The 17,010-nt window shown below is 34.3% G+C and overlaps 1 protein-coding gene across 5 annotated transcripts in view; it reads left to right on the top strand.

Moving 5' to 3' along the window:
- The window catches only part of LOC106078451 (transient receptor potential cation channel subfamily A member 1 homolog), a 35,237-nt gene extending 18,684 nt beyond the window's left edge, over window positions 1-16,553 (top strand). For 4 of the 5 annotated variants that reach the window (XM_056033838.1, XM_056033837.1, XM_056033839.1 and 1 more), the window contains 13 exons: window positions 753-899; window positions 1,887-1,998; window positions 3,276-3,412; window positions 4,610-4,731; window positions 5,699-5,872; window positions 7,015-7,115; window positions 7,529-7,698; window positions 8,455-8,587; window positions 10,297-10,428; window positions 11,381-11,581; window positions 12,747-12,923; window positions 13,883-14,125; window positions 15,167-16,553. In XM_056033838.1, the coding sequence (XP_055889813.1) occupies window positions 753-899; window positions 1,887-1,998; window positions 3,276-3,412; window positions 4,610-4,731; window positions 5,699-5,872; window positions 7,015-7,115; window positions 7,529-7,698; window positions 8,455-8,587; window positions 10,297-10,428; window positions 11,381-11,581; window positions 12,747-12,923; window positions 13,883-14,125; window positions 15,167-15,379 (2,062 nt within the window). In that variant the 3' untranslated portion in view covers window positions 15,380-16,553. The remainder of the gene's footprint in view (window positions 1-752; window positions 900-1,886; window positions 1,999-3,275; window positions 3,413-4,609; window positions 4,732-5,698; window positions 5,873-7,014; window positions 7,116-7,528; window positions 7,699-8,454; window positions 8,588-10,296; window positions 10,429-11,380; window positions 11,582-12,746; window positions 12,924-13,882; window positions 14,126-15,166) is intronic. The other variant, XM_056033841.1, reaches the window with a different exon arrangement.
- The last annotated feature ends 457 nt before the right edge of the window (window positions 16,554-17,010 follow it).

Genomic DNA, 17,010 nt, shown 5'->3' with positions numbered 1-17,010 from the left:
TGTCAAATGGCCCAATGGATGCAACACAAGTATTTGGTTGGCCAGCTCCAGCCTTGGGTCTGTTTTAATTTACCCCTCTTTTTCCCTGATGTCCATTGTTTGATAATATGTTAGCAGTGTGGAATGACCTCACAGCATGTAGGAGTTTCAGAAGCATGGTGGCTGAGTGGTAAAGTGCTTGGTTTCTGGGGTCCCAGGCTCAAATCCTGGTAAAGACTAGGATATTTACTTTCGGGATCTTAAGGGGCGCGAGTCCACTCAGCTCTAATGGGTACCTGACATTAGTTGGGAAAAAGTAAAGGTGGTTGGTCGATGTGCTGGCCACATGATACCCTCATTAACAGTGGGCCACTGAAACAGATGACCTTTACATCATCTGCCCCCATAGATCGCAAGGTCTGAAAGGTAGTTTGACTTTTTTACTATGTAGGAGTTTGAACTTGTTAGGATTTGTTTTTAGTACATTTGTAAAACAACAACCTAGATTTGTGTCTTTTTATTTTCCAATTAATAATGACATCTTTTAATTTTTGCTTTTTTCTTTCACTTAACTCTTTTGTAATTCTAACAAACAAAAGTTTGGACATTTCTCTATGTTTTGCATATATAGTTGTATAGTAAGTGCCCCATTGTTTAGAACATTAAAAATACTATTTAGCATTGTCTATATGAAATAAATAAAACATGTTCACGTCAAGCTCAAAAAGTGCAGGTGATATTCTATAACATATGGGCACTTCTCTGTGTTACAGCATAGTAAGAGAGCTGATCAAACATGACAAGACCATTGTCAACCATGAAGATGAAAACTCAAACACTGCCCTGCATGTTGCCGCCAGGTATGGCCATTACAAAGTGGCCAAGGTCCTGCTCAGTCTTGGGGCTGACGTCTTTACCAGGTGAGCTCTTAGCATTGAAGTATCACATTGAGTAGTGAGTTGTGATGACTGGCTTATAGATAAACTTCATCATGTAAAATACTGATATGGGATTGAATTATCTATTAATATGACTCCTGTCACAAGTGTGAAGTTCAGCTACATAGCTGTTCAAATAAATTCAACCCAATAGCTCCTTCTGCAGTATCAATAGCTCCTGCTGCAGTATCAATAGCTCCTACTGCAGTATCAATAGCTCCTGCTGCAGTATCAATAGCTCCTACTGCAGTATCAATAGCTCCTACTACAGTATCAATAGCTCCTACTGCAGTATCAATAGCTCCTGCTGCAGTATCAATAGCTCCTACTGCAGTATCAATAGCTCCTACTACAGTATTATATTGTCTTTGTATGGCCGAGTCCTAATGCAGTAGAATGCATTGGTATGCTAGCAACAGTCTTTTAAAACTTTCCCATAAGAAGAGCTCATCATTTCTTGTTGACTCTTTTTTTTAGTGATAACCGGATGTGTATCCCTTTTTCTTTATTTTTTAAAGAATTTTCAACAATGAACAGCTTGTTACCCTAGTGTATATGCCACTACCTGGGAAAATTAGTATTTTTGAAGCTTTTTTATATTCTAAAGGTATTAAAAGTAAAAAAAAATTAACTAGACATATTGTTCTATTTTTTAAAGTTGTTTATTTACTATTATTAGATCTTAATTTTGGATTATTTTTTAGAAATTGTTATTTTTTAAGAATGGTTTTATTCAGAGTTACCCTTCATAGCTTTATGATATGTTAAGAATTATTCAAACAGGAAATTGGAGCTATTGGGTTAAATAAAAAGATAAAAAAAAAACACAATACTTATTGAAAAGGTGCTATACATTTTCTTTTTAATCAGGTAATAATTTGTCTATATTCATGTCTTGAATGTTTTCCTTGTGTTGATAAGTATATTATCAGAGCAATAATTAAATTGTTAGTATTGACCTCCACATAGAAACTACAACAGATGGACACCTTTAGATCTGGCTGCTTCCAAAGGCTGGACAAAGACTTGTACTGTCCTCCTGAATGGTGGGGCACCAGTTGACCCTACAGATAAACATAAGGTAACCTCATAGATGTTTTTACATTCAGTTAAACTGGATGCATCTTAAAATGATTTTTAAAAAATTTCCGCCTCATTGTTTCAAAAGTCTTCATGGGTTCAAAAAATAAAAAACCAAGTGGAAACTAACTTTACTGAATGGATATTTTTAAAAACATCTCTAACAGTTATCCTCAAAATTTGACAGTTATATATGTATATTTTTGGGAAAAAACAACTACCTAATAGGTCACACATTGAAAGTCTGGTTTGACTTATAATTTTTAAAAATTTAATCCTCAAAAAAATTAATTTAGCATATGTTTTTTTTTGTTTTTTTTTTTAATGCGGCTACATTCCATCACTGGACTCAAATGTTTCTTTGTATTCAGTAAAGAGTTGAATAAATAAATAGACGTACATGAACATTTTGCACAGGGTCCTTTATAGAAATGATGAGCTGGACTGTTTATAGAAGAACTTGATTATGCAAAGCTCATTGGAAAGACTCCTTGCACTAATAAAACTACAAGAAATGTATAACAGAATGAGAAATTTAAAACCTCCATCAGGTTCATAAAAGAGGGTTTAATTAAAAAAAAAACTATTTATCTTTATTACTTATAATGTTCAGAGAAAAAGTAAACACTTAGTTTAAAAAATATATCCCTGATATTATTACCATATCCGTGACATTAAAGTTTCAAATATTTTAAGGAATAACATTGGTTAGTTCAAAGTTATCAATAAAAAATTAAGAAAAATTCCTATATAATTTTATAGCGAAGTATTTACAAAACAAGAATATGTTTCTTAATTTTGTTTTTATTTGAACAAGTCCTTTATACACTATCTGGAAACCTGTTCAATTTTAAATGTTAATAATTAATATGTCCCATGAATTTTTATATATTTTTTTTTGAAGTTTTAATACTGGTTAGAGATTTCTGATTCTTTTTTTTTGCCTGCAATTCTTTTTGTTTTAGCTCAATATTTGTTTGGACCACACAGAAAGATATAGCAAAAATGTTATTGAGTAAATAATTATAAGAAATCTTTAGTAAATAGTATACAATTATGAACTATACCTGAGATTTGACTGTTATATCTCAATTTAATCCTTTTCAAACTGATTTATTTCACATCTCTTCACATAATTTAATTTTTCACTATCAATTTTCGGGGGGGGGGGTCTTTGTAATATTTCATTTTCTTAACACGTTTACGCATTGAAATGAATCTGTGTCTTGGTTGACCATTAATCTCACTTAAAGTGTAACTTTTTTAAAACTTTCACAGACCTCTCCACTTCACTTGGCCACCTCCTATGGTCACGCTCGGGTTGTAGAACTCCTCATAGAGAGAGGTGCTAATGTAGCACTGAAAGACGATGAGGGAAAGAACTGTCTGGACAGAGCCATAGAGAACAACCAAGCGTAAGTCTTGGCTAAAGTTTTGTTTGAAATTCTAACACACTTATCTTTCAGCTTTTAAATTCTTCTTCTTTATTTTGAATACCTGCGTTTAGAGATTTTGAAGTTTACGGTTCCGTGAACAAACAAATTCTCAAACTACAGTCTATGGGAAACAGCCCAGCAAACACCAATAGAGCAAGAAGTCAAAAGACAGAAGTCAAAAGACAGAAATGGGGTTGGATTGGCCTTTCAATGCAAAAACTATTGCAAGGCAAGCTCAGGGCTGGAACCCACAGGGAAAGAGAAAGGCTGGCAGATCAAACATGCAGGAGATCTATAAACCAAGATGCTATAACGGCAGAATGGACATGGGCCCAACAAGTTGGATGGAGGAATACAGTTGCTACCACTGTTTTCCATGTGGATAGGTTGCTGTCTTCACCTTTTCTCTATTGGCTTTTCATACAGAATATGATGATCCAATGTTTGCCTAGCTTCCTAGACTTTGTATCTATTGGGGGTGCTTTAAGTTTTAAAAAAGCTTCCTTTTCAGACCTTCCAATCTTTGGGGCATATGATATAAAGGTCATCTTTCTGTGGCCCTCGATTAAGGATAGTGTCATGCGGCCAGCACAACGGCCAGCTGCCTTTACTTTTCCCATCTAATGTCATTAGAGCTTGGTTGACTCAGAGGCCCCCTAAAGATCCCTAAAAATACAAATTCCAGTCTTCACCAAGATTTAAACATGGGACCCCCAGTTTAGAAGTCATGTACTTTACCACTCACTGTTTTGCATCTTATTAATTAAGTTACAAATAATGAAGAAACTCAACTGAAAATCAAACCAAGGTACACTAGAGGATATACCAATCTGATATTTTGCATGAATTGCACATGGAAGATGGCCATGGACCCCTGGCTGAGAATTGCTGGAGTAAACTTTAAGTTTCAGTATTTTGATTGAAGCAGTGCATGATGGTCTGAGTGAAGTTGTCTCTGTACAATCTTCTAAAATGATCTTTTTTCTCTTTTGTTATACAAATATTTTGATGAGATTTTTAGCCAATGCTTGGAACTGAAATTATCTTTATTAGCTTTCATTTTGAGGTTGCGTTGATATATTAGGAATTGTCTCAATTGTGCTTATAACTCGTTCATTTTACACATTATTTGTCTTGTGTGTATGTGACCACAAAGTCTGTATTTTTGTTTGTCAGCACTGTGGCTAAAGTGATTGTCAACTGTGCCTTCTGGAAAGATGCCCTAAGAAATGCTACTAAAGATCCTATCACTGGTAACATAGATACTCCTCTGAGAAAACTTATCAAGCATATGCCAGGTATCAGTTTCTTTGTTCTTATTTTTTTAAACACATTTTCCTTATCTAAAACTTCTGAAAGAATTAGTTTTGAGATACTGTTTTGGTCGAGTAAATGTGCTTTAAATTTTAAATAAGTAAAAAAAAAGAACTTCAAAAAAAAAGGTTCATTGTTTTTATTATTGATGATTTTTTGTTCCTTTTAAATAAAAAAAAAAAATTGTAAAAAATAATGTCTATACTTTTTTACCAATAAATTCTTTTGTTTATATACAATAAAATTCCACTTCCCATGTTTCTTCAATTTAAAGAGATTTAAAGTAAAACACAAAAAAAGCATTGCAAGATTATTACAATGGGAAAGCACTCTAAATACTTTCATAGGGTCATGTTGACAAAATTATATGCAGTTGCCTTCAAATCCAAAGTTAGGTGTCATGTTCCCTGTGAAGTCTTGAGATTTCCAGGTTCCAGAGTGTTAATGATTTCTATGAGTCCACATAAATCCAATGGGTCTCTGACTGAGACTATTTGTTATAGGAAGCCTCAACACTGACTTACAACGGTCACGACCTGTGGGCAGTTTACACCAATAGCTCGTTACCACATCATAGAGAGGCCATCAGTTGTGCCCCTCTCTGCTGGACACTGCTGAACTTATATTGCTCTAGATACATCGCAATGAAAAGAGGTCATCAGTTGCACCCCTCTCTGCTAGCACTACAAAATGAAGTGTAATTTGAACAGGAAATTGGTTTTCTGAGAATCAAAAAGCACAAATAATTTTAATAACTTAACTATTGGGTTAAACGCACTGGCACATGTAAATTGTAAAAATCTGATGATTTGCATTTTTTTAAAGCTTAAACTTACTTTCTCTAAGTGACCACTATCTCAACCCACAACTTTAATTTCTTTTTCAGTTACAATTTTCAAGTACAAAAATTCCATTAACTAGATTTTTATCCTTAAATGTTCTGTTCCACAGAAATAGCCCAACGTGTTTTTGACAGGTGTTTAAGTTATGGCCATGAGAAAAACCCAGAAAGACCAGAATATGAAATAACTTTTGACTACGAGTTTTTGGATGATGTGTACGCACCATGGATTGCTGCAGTGTTAAAGAATGAGGAAACACAGCAAAGTGGTGAGCTTACAGCAGGTAGGCTAGGTGTCTGAACCTTTGAAAACTATGTTTGAATTGTCAATTGTCTAAATCATTGGTGAAATGTGTTTCTAATTATGCTAGATGCTATCTTTTAGTTTTTCTTTTTAAACTTTGAAAAAATTATTTCCCTTTTGTTTTATAAAAACATGTTTGCTTTTTATATATATGAAATGGTTATGTCTGTGGCAAAATATGTAGGTCGCAGCTGAGGCTGAAATACTGCATTGATCTTCAGACTTTTAAGACAAGCCTTATTATTAAATGAGATACAAAAGTCAGCTTAAATAATAAAACAGCACATAAAAATTCTCAGAAATTATGAGTTGTGAGGATAGATTTGTACAAAGCTTATATCAACTCACTCTGTCTGTCTGTCTGGTGAAAGTTTTTTTCTCCCATTTCACATTTTCGGATCAAATTGAAATTTGCATAATCATTCATTGTCAATAACAATACACGAGTCAATCCAAAAATTAACCAATCAGTTAATCACTTAGTACTTTTTAATTAATTTTGTTTTAGATAGGTATCAGAAAGGGAGATAAAAACCATAATTTTCAGATAAATGGCAGTGCTTAACGGTTTCATCCCTTAAATAAGCTTTGTTTTTAAAAAGTACAATTTTTTTCTATCGCATGTTTTTTTATAACATGTAATGTAATAAACATAAATTTTCTTCCTGCTTATCAATGAGCTTTGTTTTTAAAAAGTATTCTTTTTTCAATAGCTAGTTTTTTACCGTATGTAATGTAATAAACACATTTCCTCCCTGCTTGTCTCTAAGATCAATGAACATCTATTTCTACTAGTGTCACACCTGATCACCCAAGAAATGCAACTTTTAAATCACTAGTAAAAAAATAAATAGTAGTAGTTGAATGGATAAAAAGTAGCCCCATGGTTTTTAAAAATGTTTCTACTGAAATAACAAATAACAAAACAATTAGTTCCATGATACAAAAATACTTTTGCAAACTAGAAATAACAAAACAATTAGTTCCATGATACAAAAATACTTTTGCAAACTAGAAATAACAAAACAATTAGTTCCATGATACAAAAATACTTTTGCAAACTAGAAATAACAAAAAGTAATTTGACTGAAATGAGATTTTTGTTTGTTTGTTTTTATACAGAAAGTAACTTTGATGATGAAGATGAAAGACTTCCAGCCGATGCCAAACCATACTCAACAGACACAAATATTTTGAAGAAAAATCACCCACTGTATATTATGGTAAGTATTCAACTTTAAGCCTGTAACTTTCAGCTAGCTTCTTTAAAAACAAAATTACATGCATCAATATATAAAAATATACACAATTTTTGTTAACATCTTAATGTAGTTCATGGTGTGCATTATTTTACCAAATTACACAATTAATAGGCATGGAAAAGAAATTGAGCATAGCATAGCATGTATAACATAATGGATTTAAACTATTTCATAAATAGCCAAATAGAGATAATCAAAATGTTCTCATTTACCAAGTGTGACTTGTGGGAAAAAAAATATTCTTGTTTATGAGATGAGTCTTAGCCAATATATGTCAATGCTAAAACTAAGGATATGTATGAATGAAATCAACATTGAAAAATATTTAGGTCAGTTTTTGTTCAGGCTCTAACGGTAATGCAATGTTTCTTCAGATACTGTCAGAAAGAGAGTCCCTCCTGGCACATCCCCTGGCCACCTCACTTCTGCAGTACAAGTGGAACAAGTTTGGCAGCTTCTTCTACTACCTTTCTTTCTGTATCTACGTCGTCTTTTTGGTGTTCCTGACTGGCTTCATGATCAGCACTGAACCACCATTCCATTTGTAAGTTTGGCTTCCTGGGATTTCCCTACAATGTTATGCCTCTAAGTGTGTCAACCAACAGAATGATCTTTGCATAAAAAAGTTCTACTGCTTGTGAAAGCACCAAGAACAGTTAAAGTTTGTAATAGTGTGTAAATAGTCACCTTAAGAAGGGCATGTAGTAGGTGCGCTGGCTGAGTGGTTAACTAGGGGTCCCGGGTTCGAATCCTGTCGAAGACTGGAATTTTTAATTTTGATATCTTGAGGTCGCCTTTCAGTCCACCCAGTTATAATGGGAACCTGACATTAGTTGAGAAAAGTCAAGGCTGTTGGTTGTTGTGCTGGCCACATGATACCCTCATTAACAGTGGGCCACTGAAACAGATGATCTTTACATCATCTGCCCTATAGATTGCAAGGCCTGAAAGGAAAACTTTTCTTACTGACAGTGGATTGTATTTTTACTGTTGTGTATTATGTCATATGTAGATGTGCAAATAATGTGCGATCAGCTCTAACTCCAAAATATTGTCTCTAATAATAAATCATGGCTTTCTCTTTCCCCATAAATAATGTGTGTTAGTTTGTGAACAAACACTCCTCCTGCCAAATGTATCATTGCAGTGTAATACATTTAGTTAGGCGTAAAATATTTCTCTTTTGAAATCATTGAAGAATAGTACGTATAAAATGTATTTTTTCTTGGTTCATTATTAAGTGGATAAAAAAAAGGTTTTTATTTCAACACTACTAGTTCCATTCCATTGTATTTCCCAGTGACAGTAAAGATAGAGAACTGATTGAGAACAACACCTGTAATGCCCTGGGGAAGAAATACGAACAGCCTTTGTTTGCTAGAGTTGGCACTTATATCATCCTGACATTGGCTGGATTCAATATGCTCAAGGAGGTCAGCGTTTTTTTTTTTTTAGTTTCATAATTTTCTTCTTCTTGTTTGGATTTACAATGTTGTCATTGTTGTTATGGTTTTAGGTGTAATGTCCTATTGTTGTTATGGTCTAAGATGTAGTGTCCTATTATTGTTATGATGTAAGATGTAGCGTCTTATTATTGTTATGGTCTAAGATGTAATGCCTTGATGTTGTTATGGTTTAAGATGTTATGTCCTATTGTTCTTATGGTTTAAGGTGTTATGTCCTATTGTTCTTATGGTTTTAGATGTAATGTCCTATTGTTTTTATGATTTAAGATGTAGTGTCCTATTGTTCTTATGGTTTTAGGTCTAATGTCCTATTGTTGTTATGGCTTAAGATGTAGTGTCTTATTGGTGTTATGATTTAAGATGTAGTGTCGTATTGTTCTTATGGTCTTAGGTGTAATGTCCTTTTGTTGTTAAGGTTTAAGATGTAATGTCCTATTGTTCTTATGGTCTTAGGTGTAATGTCTTATTGTTCTTATGGTTTAATATGTAGTGTCCTATTGTTCTTATGGTCTTAGGTGTAATGTCCTATTGTTATGATTTAAGATGTAGTGTCCTATTGTTCTTATGGTTTTAGGTGTAATGTCTTATTGTTCTTATGGTTTTAGGTCTAATGTCCTATTGTTGTTATGGCTTAAGATGTAGTGTCTTATTGGTGTTATGATTTAAGATGTAGTGTCGTATTGTTCTTATGGTCTTAGGTGTAATGTCCTTTTGTTGTTAAGGTTTAAGATGTAATGTCCTATTGTTGTTATGGTCTAAGATGTAATGTCCTATTGTTGTTATGGTCTAAGATGTAATGTCCTTTTGTTGTTATGGTTTAAGATGTAATGTCCTTTTGTTGTTATGGTCTAAGATGTAATGTCCTATTGTTGTTATGGTCTTAAGATGTAATGTCCTATTGTTGTCATAGTTTAATATGTAGTGTCCTATTGTTGTTTTGGTTTAAGATGTCCTATTGTTGTGTGAAGGCATCCTTTGAAAGCAAGCATCCATGCTATCTAACTCACACTTACAGTTGACCTTTGCTGAAAGGAAACATTAAGGGGCATCATTGCTGACTCTTTTTACACCATCTGCCTTGGTGCATAAGTGTTTCTTTGAATTCTCAATAATTAACTGAACTGATCATTTGTTCTATCATATTGTGCAGTCCAGAAGAGTTGGATTGCCATGCTCTTGTCAATTAACTCTTTTTTTTCTCTATCCAGAAGAGTTGAATCGCCATGCTCTTGTCAATTAACTCTTTTTTTCTCTATCCAGAAGAGTTGAATAGCCCCGCTCTTGTCAATTAACTCTTTTTTTTCTCTATCCAGAAGAGTTGAATAGCCCCGCTCTTGTCAATCAACTCTTTTTTTTCTCTATCCAGAAGAGTTGGATTGCCACGCTCTTGTCAATTAACTCTTTTTTTTCTCTATCCAGAAGAGTTGAATCGCTATGCTCATGTCAATTAACTTTTTTGTTTCTCTATCCAGAAGAGTTGATTTTCCCCGCTCTTGTCAATTAACTCTTTTCTTTTTTCTCCATTGTCACTCTCATCATTTCAGCATAAAATAAATGGCAGTTTTATTGTATCTTACTATAGAGATTTTATTTTTTTTAAGATTGTATATATAGCAAAGAGGTAAAAGGAAATAAATAATAACAAAAACTATTTTCCATACTCTCTTTGTTTCCAGTTGTTGCAGCTGTACCAAGCCAAGTTGAATTACCTGGGCTGGACCAACCTGATAGAATGGGGCATCTATCTGTCTGCTGTTCTGTTGGTGATCAACTACAATGACTGTCAGGGAGCTACTGGATACAGATTGGTGAGTCCATTGTTAACATACACGTCACTTGGGTAGTTGTAAAACAGCTTAACAACTATTCTTCCAGCTCGCAGAAGTAAGTTTGTGGTTGAAACAGATCAGATACTGCTATATCCTAGTTGTGATTAATTCAATTAGTGTAAGGTCCCAGCTTGTTCCCATTTCTTTCTTTTTAAACTTGGTTTATTACAATTGTTTATTTAGTCTATTATCTGCAGGCTACAACATACAAATATTGTGTTTGTATAAAAGTATTTCTGTTTGTATGATTGGAAATCACACCATTCTACTAATTTTTTTAAAGTTATTGCAAGTTCAGAAAAAGTCTTCCCATTTTTTCACATAAGAGGATGGAGGATCAGCCAGGAAAATCAATGGCTGAGCAGAGATAAAGTCTTTCTATATCATACATGACCAGATTAACACATGGATATGCATAGGACATAATTCTCTTTTCTTTTGAGGGGATGTCTGTAGTTGATAAGCTAAGAAGGGAGATAATGAATAGAAAATAGAGATATGATGGTTGATAAGGACATTTTTATCTTTTAGCCAGATTTTTGCATCAGAACTGTTTGGCACTTCTATACAGTGTGTGCTATGAACAAATAATTTGTTGACTTCTTTACCTGTCCAGCACTTTCATACAGGGCATCAGGTTTTAATCTTATTTGAGTTTGGATATTATTGGAATTGATAAAAAGATGTCAAGAAAAAAAAAAGAAGAAAGAAAACATCAACAACAACATAAAACTGCAACAACAACAACATAAAACAACAACAACATAAAACAACAACAACACAAACCAACAACAACATAAAACTGCAACAACAACAACATAAAACTGCAACAACAACATAAAACTGCTTGTGTGGGGAAGTATCAGATCAAATAGAATCAGATTAAAACAACACTTTCAGAGTCTGAATTTTGTTTTGGTTTTTCTTTTAGGAGTGGCAGTGGAACATGGGAGCCATCACTTTATTCTTGGGCTGGTTTGAACTGGTTCTTTTAATCCAGAAGTTTCCCAGATTTGGCATCTACGTGGTGATGTTCACTGATGTACTACACACGTTCAGCCAATTTTTTGTGGTCTTCTTTTTGTTCATCATTGCATTTGCCTTGGCATTCTTTACGTTGTTACAGGGGCAGGTAAGCAGTTTTTCATTTTTTCTCAAATGTTATTTCATTTCTATGAAAGTTTTAGTTATTTCTTTCCTTTTTAATTAATTTTATGGTACTAGTTAAAATGTTGATTTAAGTTAAAAAAAACATATTAGTAATAATTTCTTCTTCTTTTTTTATTTTTTTTTATTTAACTCTTTCTCTCCGTAATTATTTTCCACGTTTCGACGGAATTATTCATTTTGTTCATTAGTATTTCACTACCATGTTATGATTAAGCTTGAATAACTTTTTAGCTTGTAATTAGAAAATGTTTTATTTGGTATAGATTAAAGGGGAATGCATGCTCTTTTTATATAAGTACAGTTTATAAAATCAAACATTAATTTAATTTAATGAGGTCAAATCAACGATGGTATCGTCAATTAGGAGAGAAAGCGTTAACACTCCCAGCCCTTAGTCCCTATGCGAAATAGCCCCTATGCCTGAGTTCCTTAGGGCATGTCTGAGTTCCTTAGGTCCATCCTATGCCTGAGGGTGCCCTTATGCCTGAGTTCTTCAGAGCCAGGCCACCACTTTTCTTACTTTCTAGCCCTAGATCTAATAAAGTTCAAGATTTTTTTGATCGATTGAGCGCTCACTGTCTTTGTAAATGGAAGTAAAATTCAGACTTCTTATAATCTAAATCAACTTAAACATCCATCCACTTTAAGATTATATTTACAAGCCTAGACATGCCTGGTTCGTGTTTGTTGCAACCTTTCTGAAACTTTTCATGCAATCCACATCAGTTTACATTGGTAAACACATGGAGGCAGCCATTTGCGATGGTTAATATAATACAAAACTTTCACCACATTGCATTAAGCTCACTTTGCAGTTAATTGTAGTTGGTTATATATATATATATATATATATATATATATATATATATATATATATATGGGAGCAGTTAAGTGCTGGGCTTCCCAACCTGGGTTCGAATCTCCATAAAGACTGGGATATTGAATTTCAGGATTTTTAGGTGGCTCCCTGAGTCTACCCAACTATAATGATTACCCTGCTCGTTAACCGTGAGCCACAGAAACAGATGACCTTAATATCATCTGCCCTATTGATCGCAAGGTCTGAAAGGAGTACTTTTATTTTACTACTTATATATATATATATATTTTTGGCTTTCTCTATTCAGTTCCCCTTTGAAACCGTGACCAAGTCTCTGATCAAAACATCTGTCATGTTGATTGGTGAGTTTGAGTTTGATGACATTTACAATGCTAAAGACAGCCCGTTGCCCTACCCTGTGGCCTCCTACATCATCTTTGTCATCTTCCTCATCATCATGAGTATCATCATCATGAACTTATTGGTGAGTGGGCTGTTTGAGAGCTTTCAGTTTTTTATTGGTTTGGATTAAGTCTGCAGTATCTCTAGTTTAAAACTTGGCTTGTCAATCAATTATTTTGGATTCTGTGGCTTATCATTGGTCTATTGAAATTGAACAGTCTAACATAAGGTTTATTTTGTTTGTTAAACATTAGATATAATGAAGAAGAATAATAATAAAACAAGAAATAAAAATCCTTTTCTAAAAAAAAAAAAGCTTATCTATGCTTTCTGCACTTATATCTATATCTCTCAATAATGTTGTTAAAGATATGTCCCTTATTCAATATCAAACAAAATAATTACCAATAATGAATTGACTAATTGCTAAATTTTTTAATTGATTTATGTTTTGTTGGGTACAATAAATAAAGTTTCAAATAATCTGAAACCCTACAAATTTAGCTGTCTGTGTGAATACTGAATGGTCCATTACCCTTGTTGGTATCAAACAAAATAATTAATTATCAGTAATTAATTGAATTATTTGTTTATTTTTATTTAATTGCCAATAAATAATAGTTCAAAGTTTAAAAAAAATAATGTGTACAAACTTTTAACCAGTCTAGAATAAGTTGATATAAGCTTTGTAAAAAATGATCACTTAACTTCAGTATGTATTCAGTGATCTTCCAAGTCAAATATCTAGCACAGAAAGTGGTAATAACCCTTCGATTCCACAAGTATAGGTGGTGCAAAGTTTTCTCTGAAATTAGTGAGCATAGACTTTTTGAGACCCAAATTAGTAATGGTTTTCCACAGGCATCTAGGCTGCAAAGTTATGAACCAACTTAGACTCTTGCATTTGACTGTAGAGCTCTGTCTGGAAACTTGTATAAGTCACATTTCAATTTGATCTTGCATGATGATTTATTAGAATCTAAAAGCTCAAATTTACTTGGTAAAAAATGTTGAATGCTTGGATATGTCTTTGATCCCTAGGTGGGTTTGGCTGTAGATGACATCAAAGCTGTCCAGGAGCAGGCTGCCCTCAAGAGAATGGCCATGCGGGTAGAGCTGGCTCTAGATGTGGAGAGGTTGATCCCTCACTTCATCAGGATAAAGGCATTCTCCCGGCGGAGGACCCTAAAGCCTAACATGACCCACTCCAACCCAGTACGACGGGCTTTCACCAGCTCTTACTTGAGTCCACAGTCATTACAGAAAGCCTTGAATCCAGAGTTGGTTAGTATTGAATGTCATTATAAGTTTATCCATGAATATTGGACATCATTCTGGCACATTATTTTTTTAAAACATAATCAAGTCTTAAATATTCCTTGCAAATAGGCAGATCCAATAGGGATCTGATGGGGGCCGCCTATAAGTTTGTGTGATAACACAAACTCTATTTGTAATCTTGTTTTTGAAATTTCAAGATTGAGCTCATCACTCATTTACTTGGTTAATGACTGGGCTCACTACAAAAACTTTTTAAGAATGTTCAAGTGGCTCTAGAAGCTTTTGTTAAATTATTTTTTTAAGATGGGGATAATGGTGGCAATGCTGATTCATCTCACAAATTATTATATGCTTTTGAGACATTGTTGATAGTGAGATAGTGTTGATATTTAGATAGTGCTGCTAGTGAGAAAGTGTCAATATCAAGATAGTGTTGATAGTTACATAATGGTGATAGTGAGATAATGTTGATAATGAGATATAGTTCATCCATCGTGTTTCGATGATGACCATTTTTTTTCATCCAGGGGGCTGAGGCCTTTGCACTGGGATTTTGTGCCTCCTCATGTGGCTGTCGAGTCCTATGTGAGCCCAGAATGTTCGGCTGCACACCGAGCAGATTATTCCAGCTTGAGCTAGTGTCATTGGCCTTGCTTTTCTTCTCTGGCGCTTTTCTTCTGCTAGCACTGTTCTCTTTTCCTCTGCAACCTGTGCGCCAGTTTTCACAGCGCGACGCCATGATGCTCTGTCATGTGCCTCTGTCTCCCAGGTGCCTGGGTCTATGCTGAACGTCTTCAGAGAAGCTTTGAGGGTGTCCCTGAAGCGTTTCTTTGACCGCCTTGCGAGCGCCTTCCTTCCCTTAATTCGCCATACAGGAGTCGTTTAGGGATGCAGCAGTCTTCCATTCTGCTGACGTGTCCTGCCCATCGCAGCTGGGACTGCATCAGGATTGTGTGGATGATAATGAGATGATTACATAATGGTGATAGTGAGATAATGTTGATAGTTCTAGTGTTGATAGCTTGATTTTCTTATCCACACCAGAGTGAGATGGAGAAGGTGAAAACCAACCAGGACAGACTGTCCTCCCAGATGAGGAAAGTCAAACAGACTGTGAAGGGGATGAAAGAACAGAGTCAGAAGCTAGAGTCCATGATGAAGGCTATCGTAAAGGCTCATAAGATAGAGTGGCAAGAGGAGGACTACCAACTGGACGAGGATGTAGAGCTGTCTGATGATGACGACGGCATGTTGTAGTGACCACTTGTTGACCTTTGTTTGACCAACGATGTTTTAGCTTTTTTTTTTTTTTAAACATGTTTATTAACAGTAATTGATAGTTGTGTAATTCATTAATGTGTACAGAAGGCACAGAATGTCAAAAGTTGAAAACAGCATGTACTTATGCCTAACTAGCATTACACTTTGAGATTGTATCATTTCAATACTGGAGGTGAAATACTCACTGAAAACCAAAGCAACTGATCACCATCATCATGTTCTCTTTGTATTATGTGATGTGTAGCAGAACTTGTCCAGGACTTGTTGAATTCATACAACTTGATGTGAATACAATGATTAGAAGACATTGACAATTTATCTCATCTTATAAAATACAGACGTTACTTCATGAAAGAAGATGATTACATTTTACACATGTCCTTAGGTCAATCTTGTCTTGAATTCTGCCAAGTCACTGGTTTTCCTGGCTGACTCAGGCAACCCATTCCATGCTCTAATAGCACTAGGGAAGAAGGAGTATTTGTACAAATGTATCTTAGCGTAATTTAACTTCCAAAGCTAATAAGCACATGTGATGAAGTAACAGTGTATTTGGTGTCATCTGTTCTTCAGTATCATAAACATATTTTTGGAAAACCACTGGGAAACTAAGGGCATAGTTCACTTTTTATATTATGGATTGACTCATTTTTACTTTAAATTTATGCATATTATGAATTTATGAAGTTGTATGTTACTAACATAGTATTGGAATCATGACTTAAGTTGTAAATAGACTTTGGGTCCAATTTTTTATGTAACTATTTTGGCATTGATTCCATTGCTCAGAGACCACTACCTGTCACCATTTCAACCTGGGTACAATTATTTACCTTTTGTTAAAAGAATATTTGGTGGTGTAACTTTTGTTGCATTAAGCTTTTTTTTTTTTTGATTCAGCCTTTTATTTTCCTTTATGTAGTGTCCCTTTATTGAATGGTGTTTGAATGTCAGGCTTAGCAATGTGAAGTCCATTAAGCCCTTGCCAAACTGTGTATATATGACATTAACATCATTTTTCATTTATCTGGCTCTGCCGCTGCTATGGTATTTATTAGGTGATGCAGCTAGTTTTCTTTCATAAGACTCGTCACCCAGAAAACGATCTGTGTCTACATTGACACAATAGAAGTACAATTTAGTTATTAGCTATAATCTCTAGTATCTGCCACTTTCTTTATTGTGATGCAGCTGGTTTTCTTTCATAAGACTCGTCACCTTGAAAAGATCTGTGACATTGTCACAATGAAAGTATAATTCACTTGTTATCTATCATAACCAATAATCTCTAGTACCGTATCTGCCACTTTCTTTATTGTGATGCAGCTAGTTTTTTAAAATAAGATTCATCACCCTGAAAAGATCTATGTCTACATTGGCACAATGAAAGTATATTATCTATCCTAGTATCTGCCACATTCCACTATACTTCTTTCCCTGGTTTAGTTTAACACTTACTAAAATATGATCACGGTCATTAGTTAATGTACCAAATACCTTCCCATCAGCCATTGCAGCTACTGTGCATGTTATTAGATGATGCAGCAGATTTTCTTACATTGCAGCTTTAGAATCTTATCTTCTTATAAAATACAGACGTTATTTCA

This window comes from Biomphalaria glabrata, chromosome 6 (genome assembly GCF_947242115.1).
Source record: "Biomphalaria glabrata chromosome 6, xgBioGlab47.1, whole genome shotgun sequence".
NCBI lineage: Eukaryota > Metazoa > Mollusca > Gastropoda > Planorbidae > Biomphalaria > Biomphalaria glabrata.
Note: the sequence above shows the minus strand (reverse complement) of the source record. Positions and strands in the feature narration are given on the sequence as shown.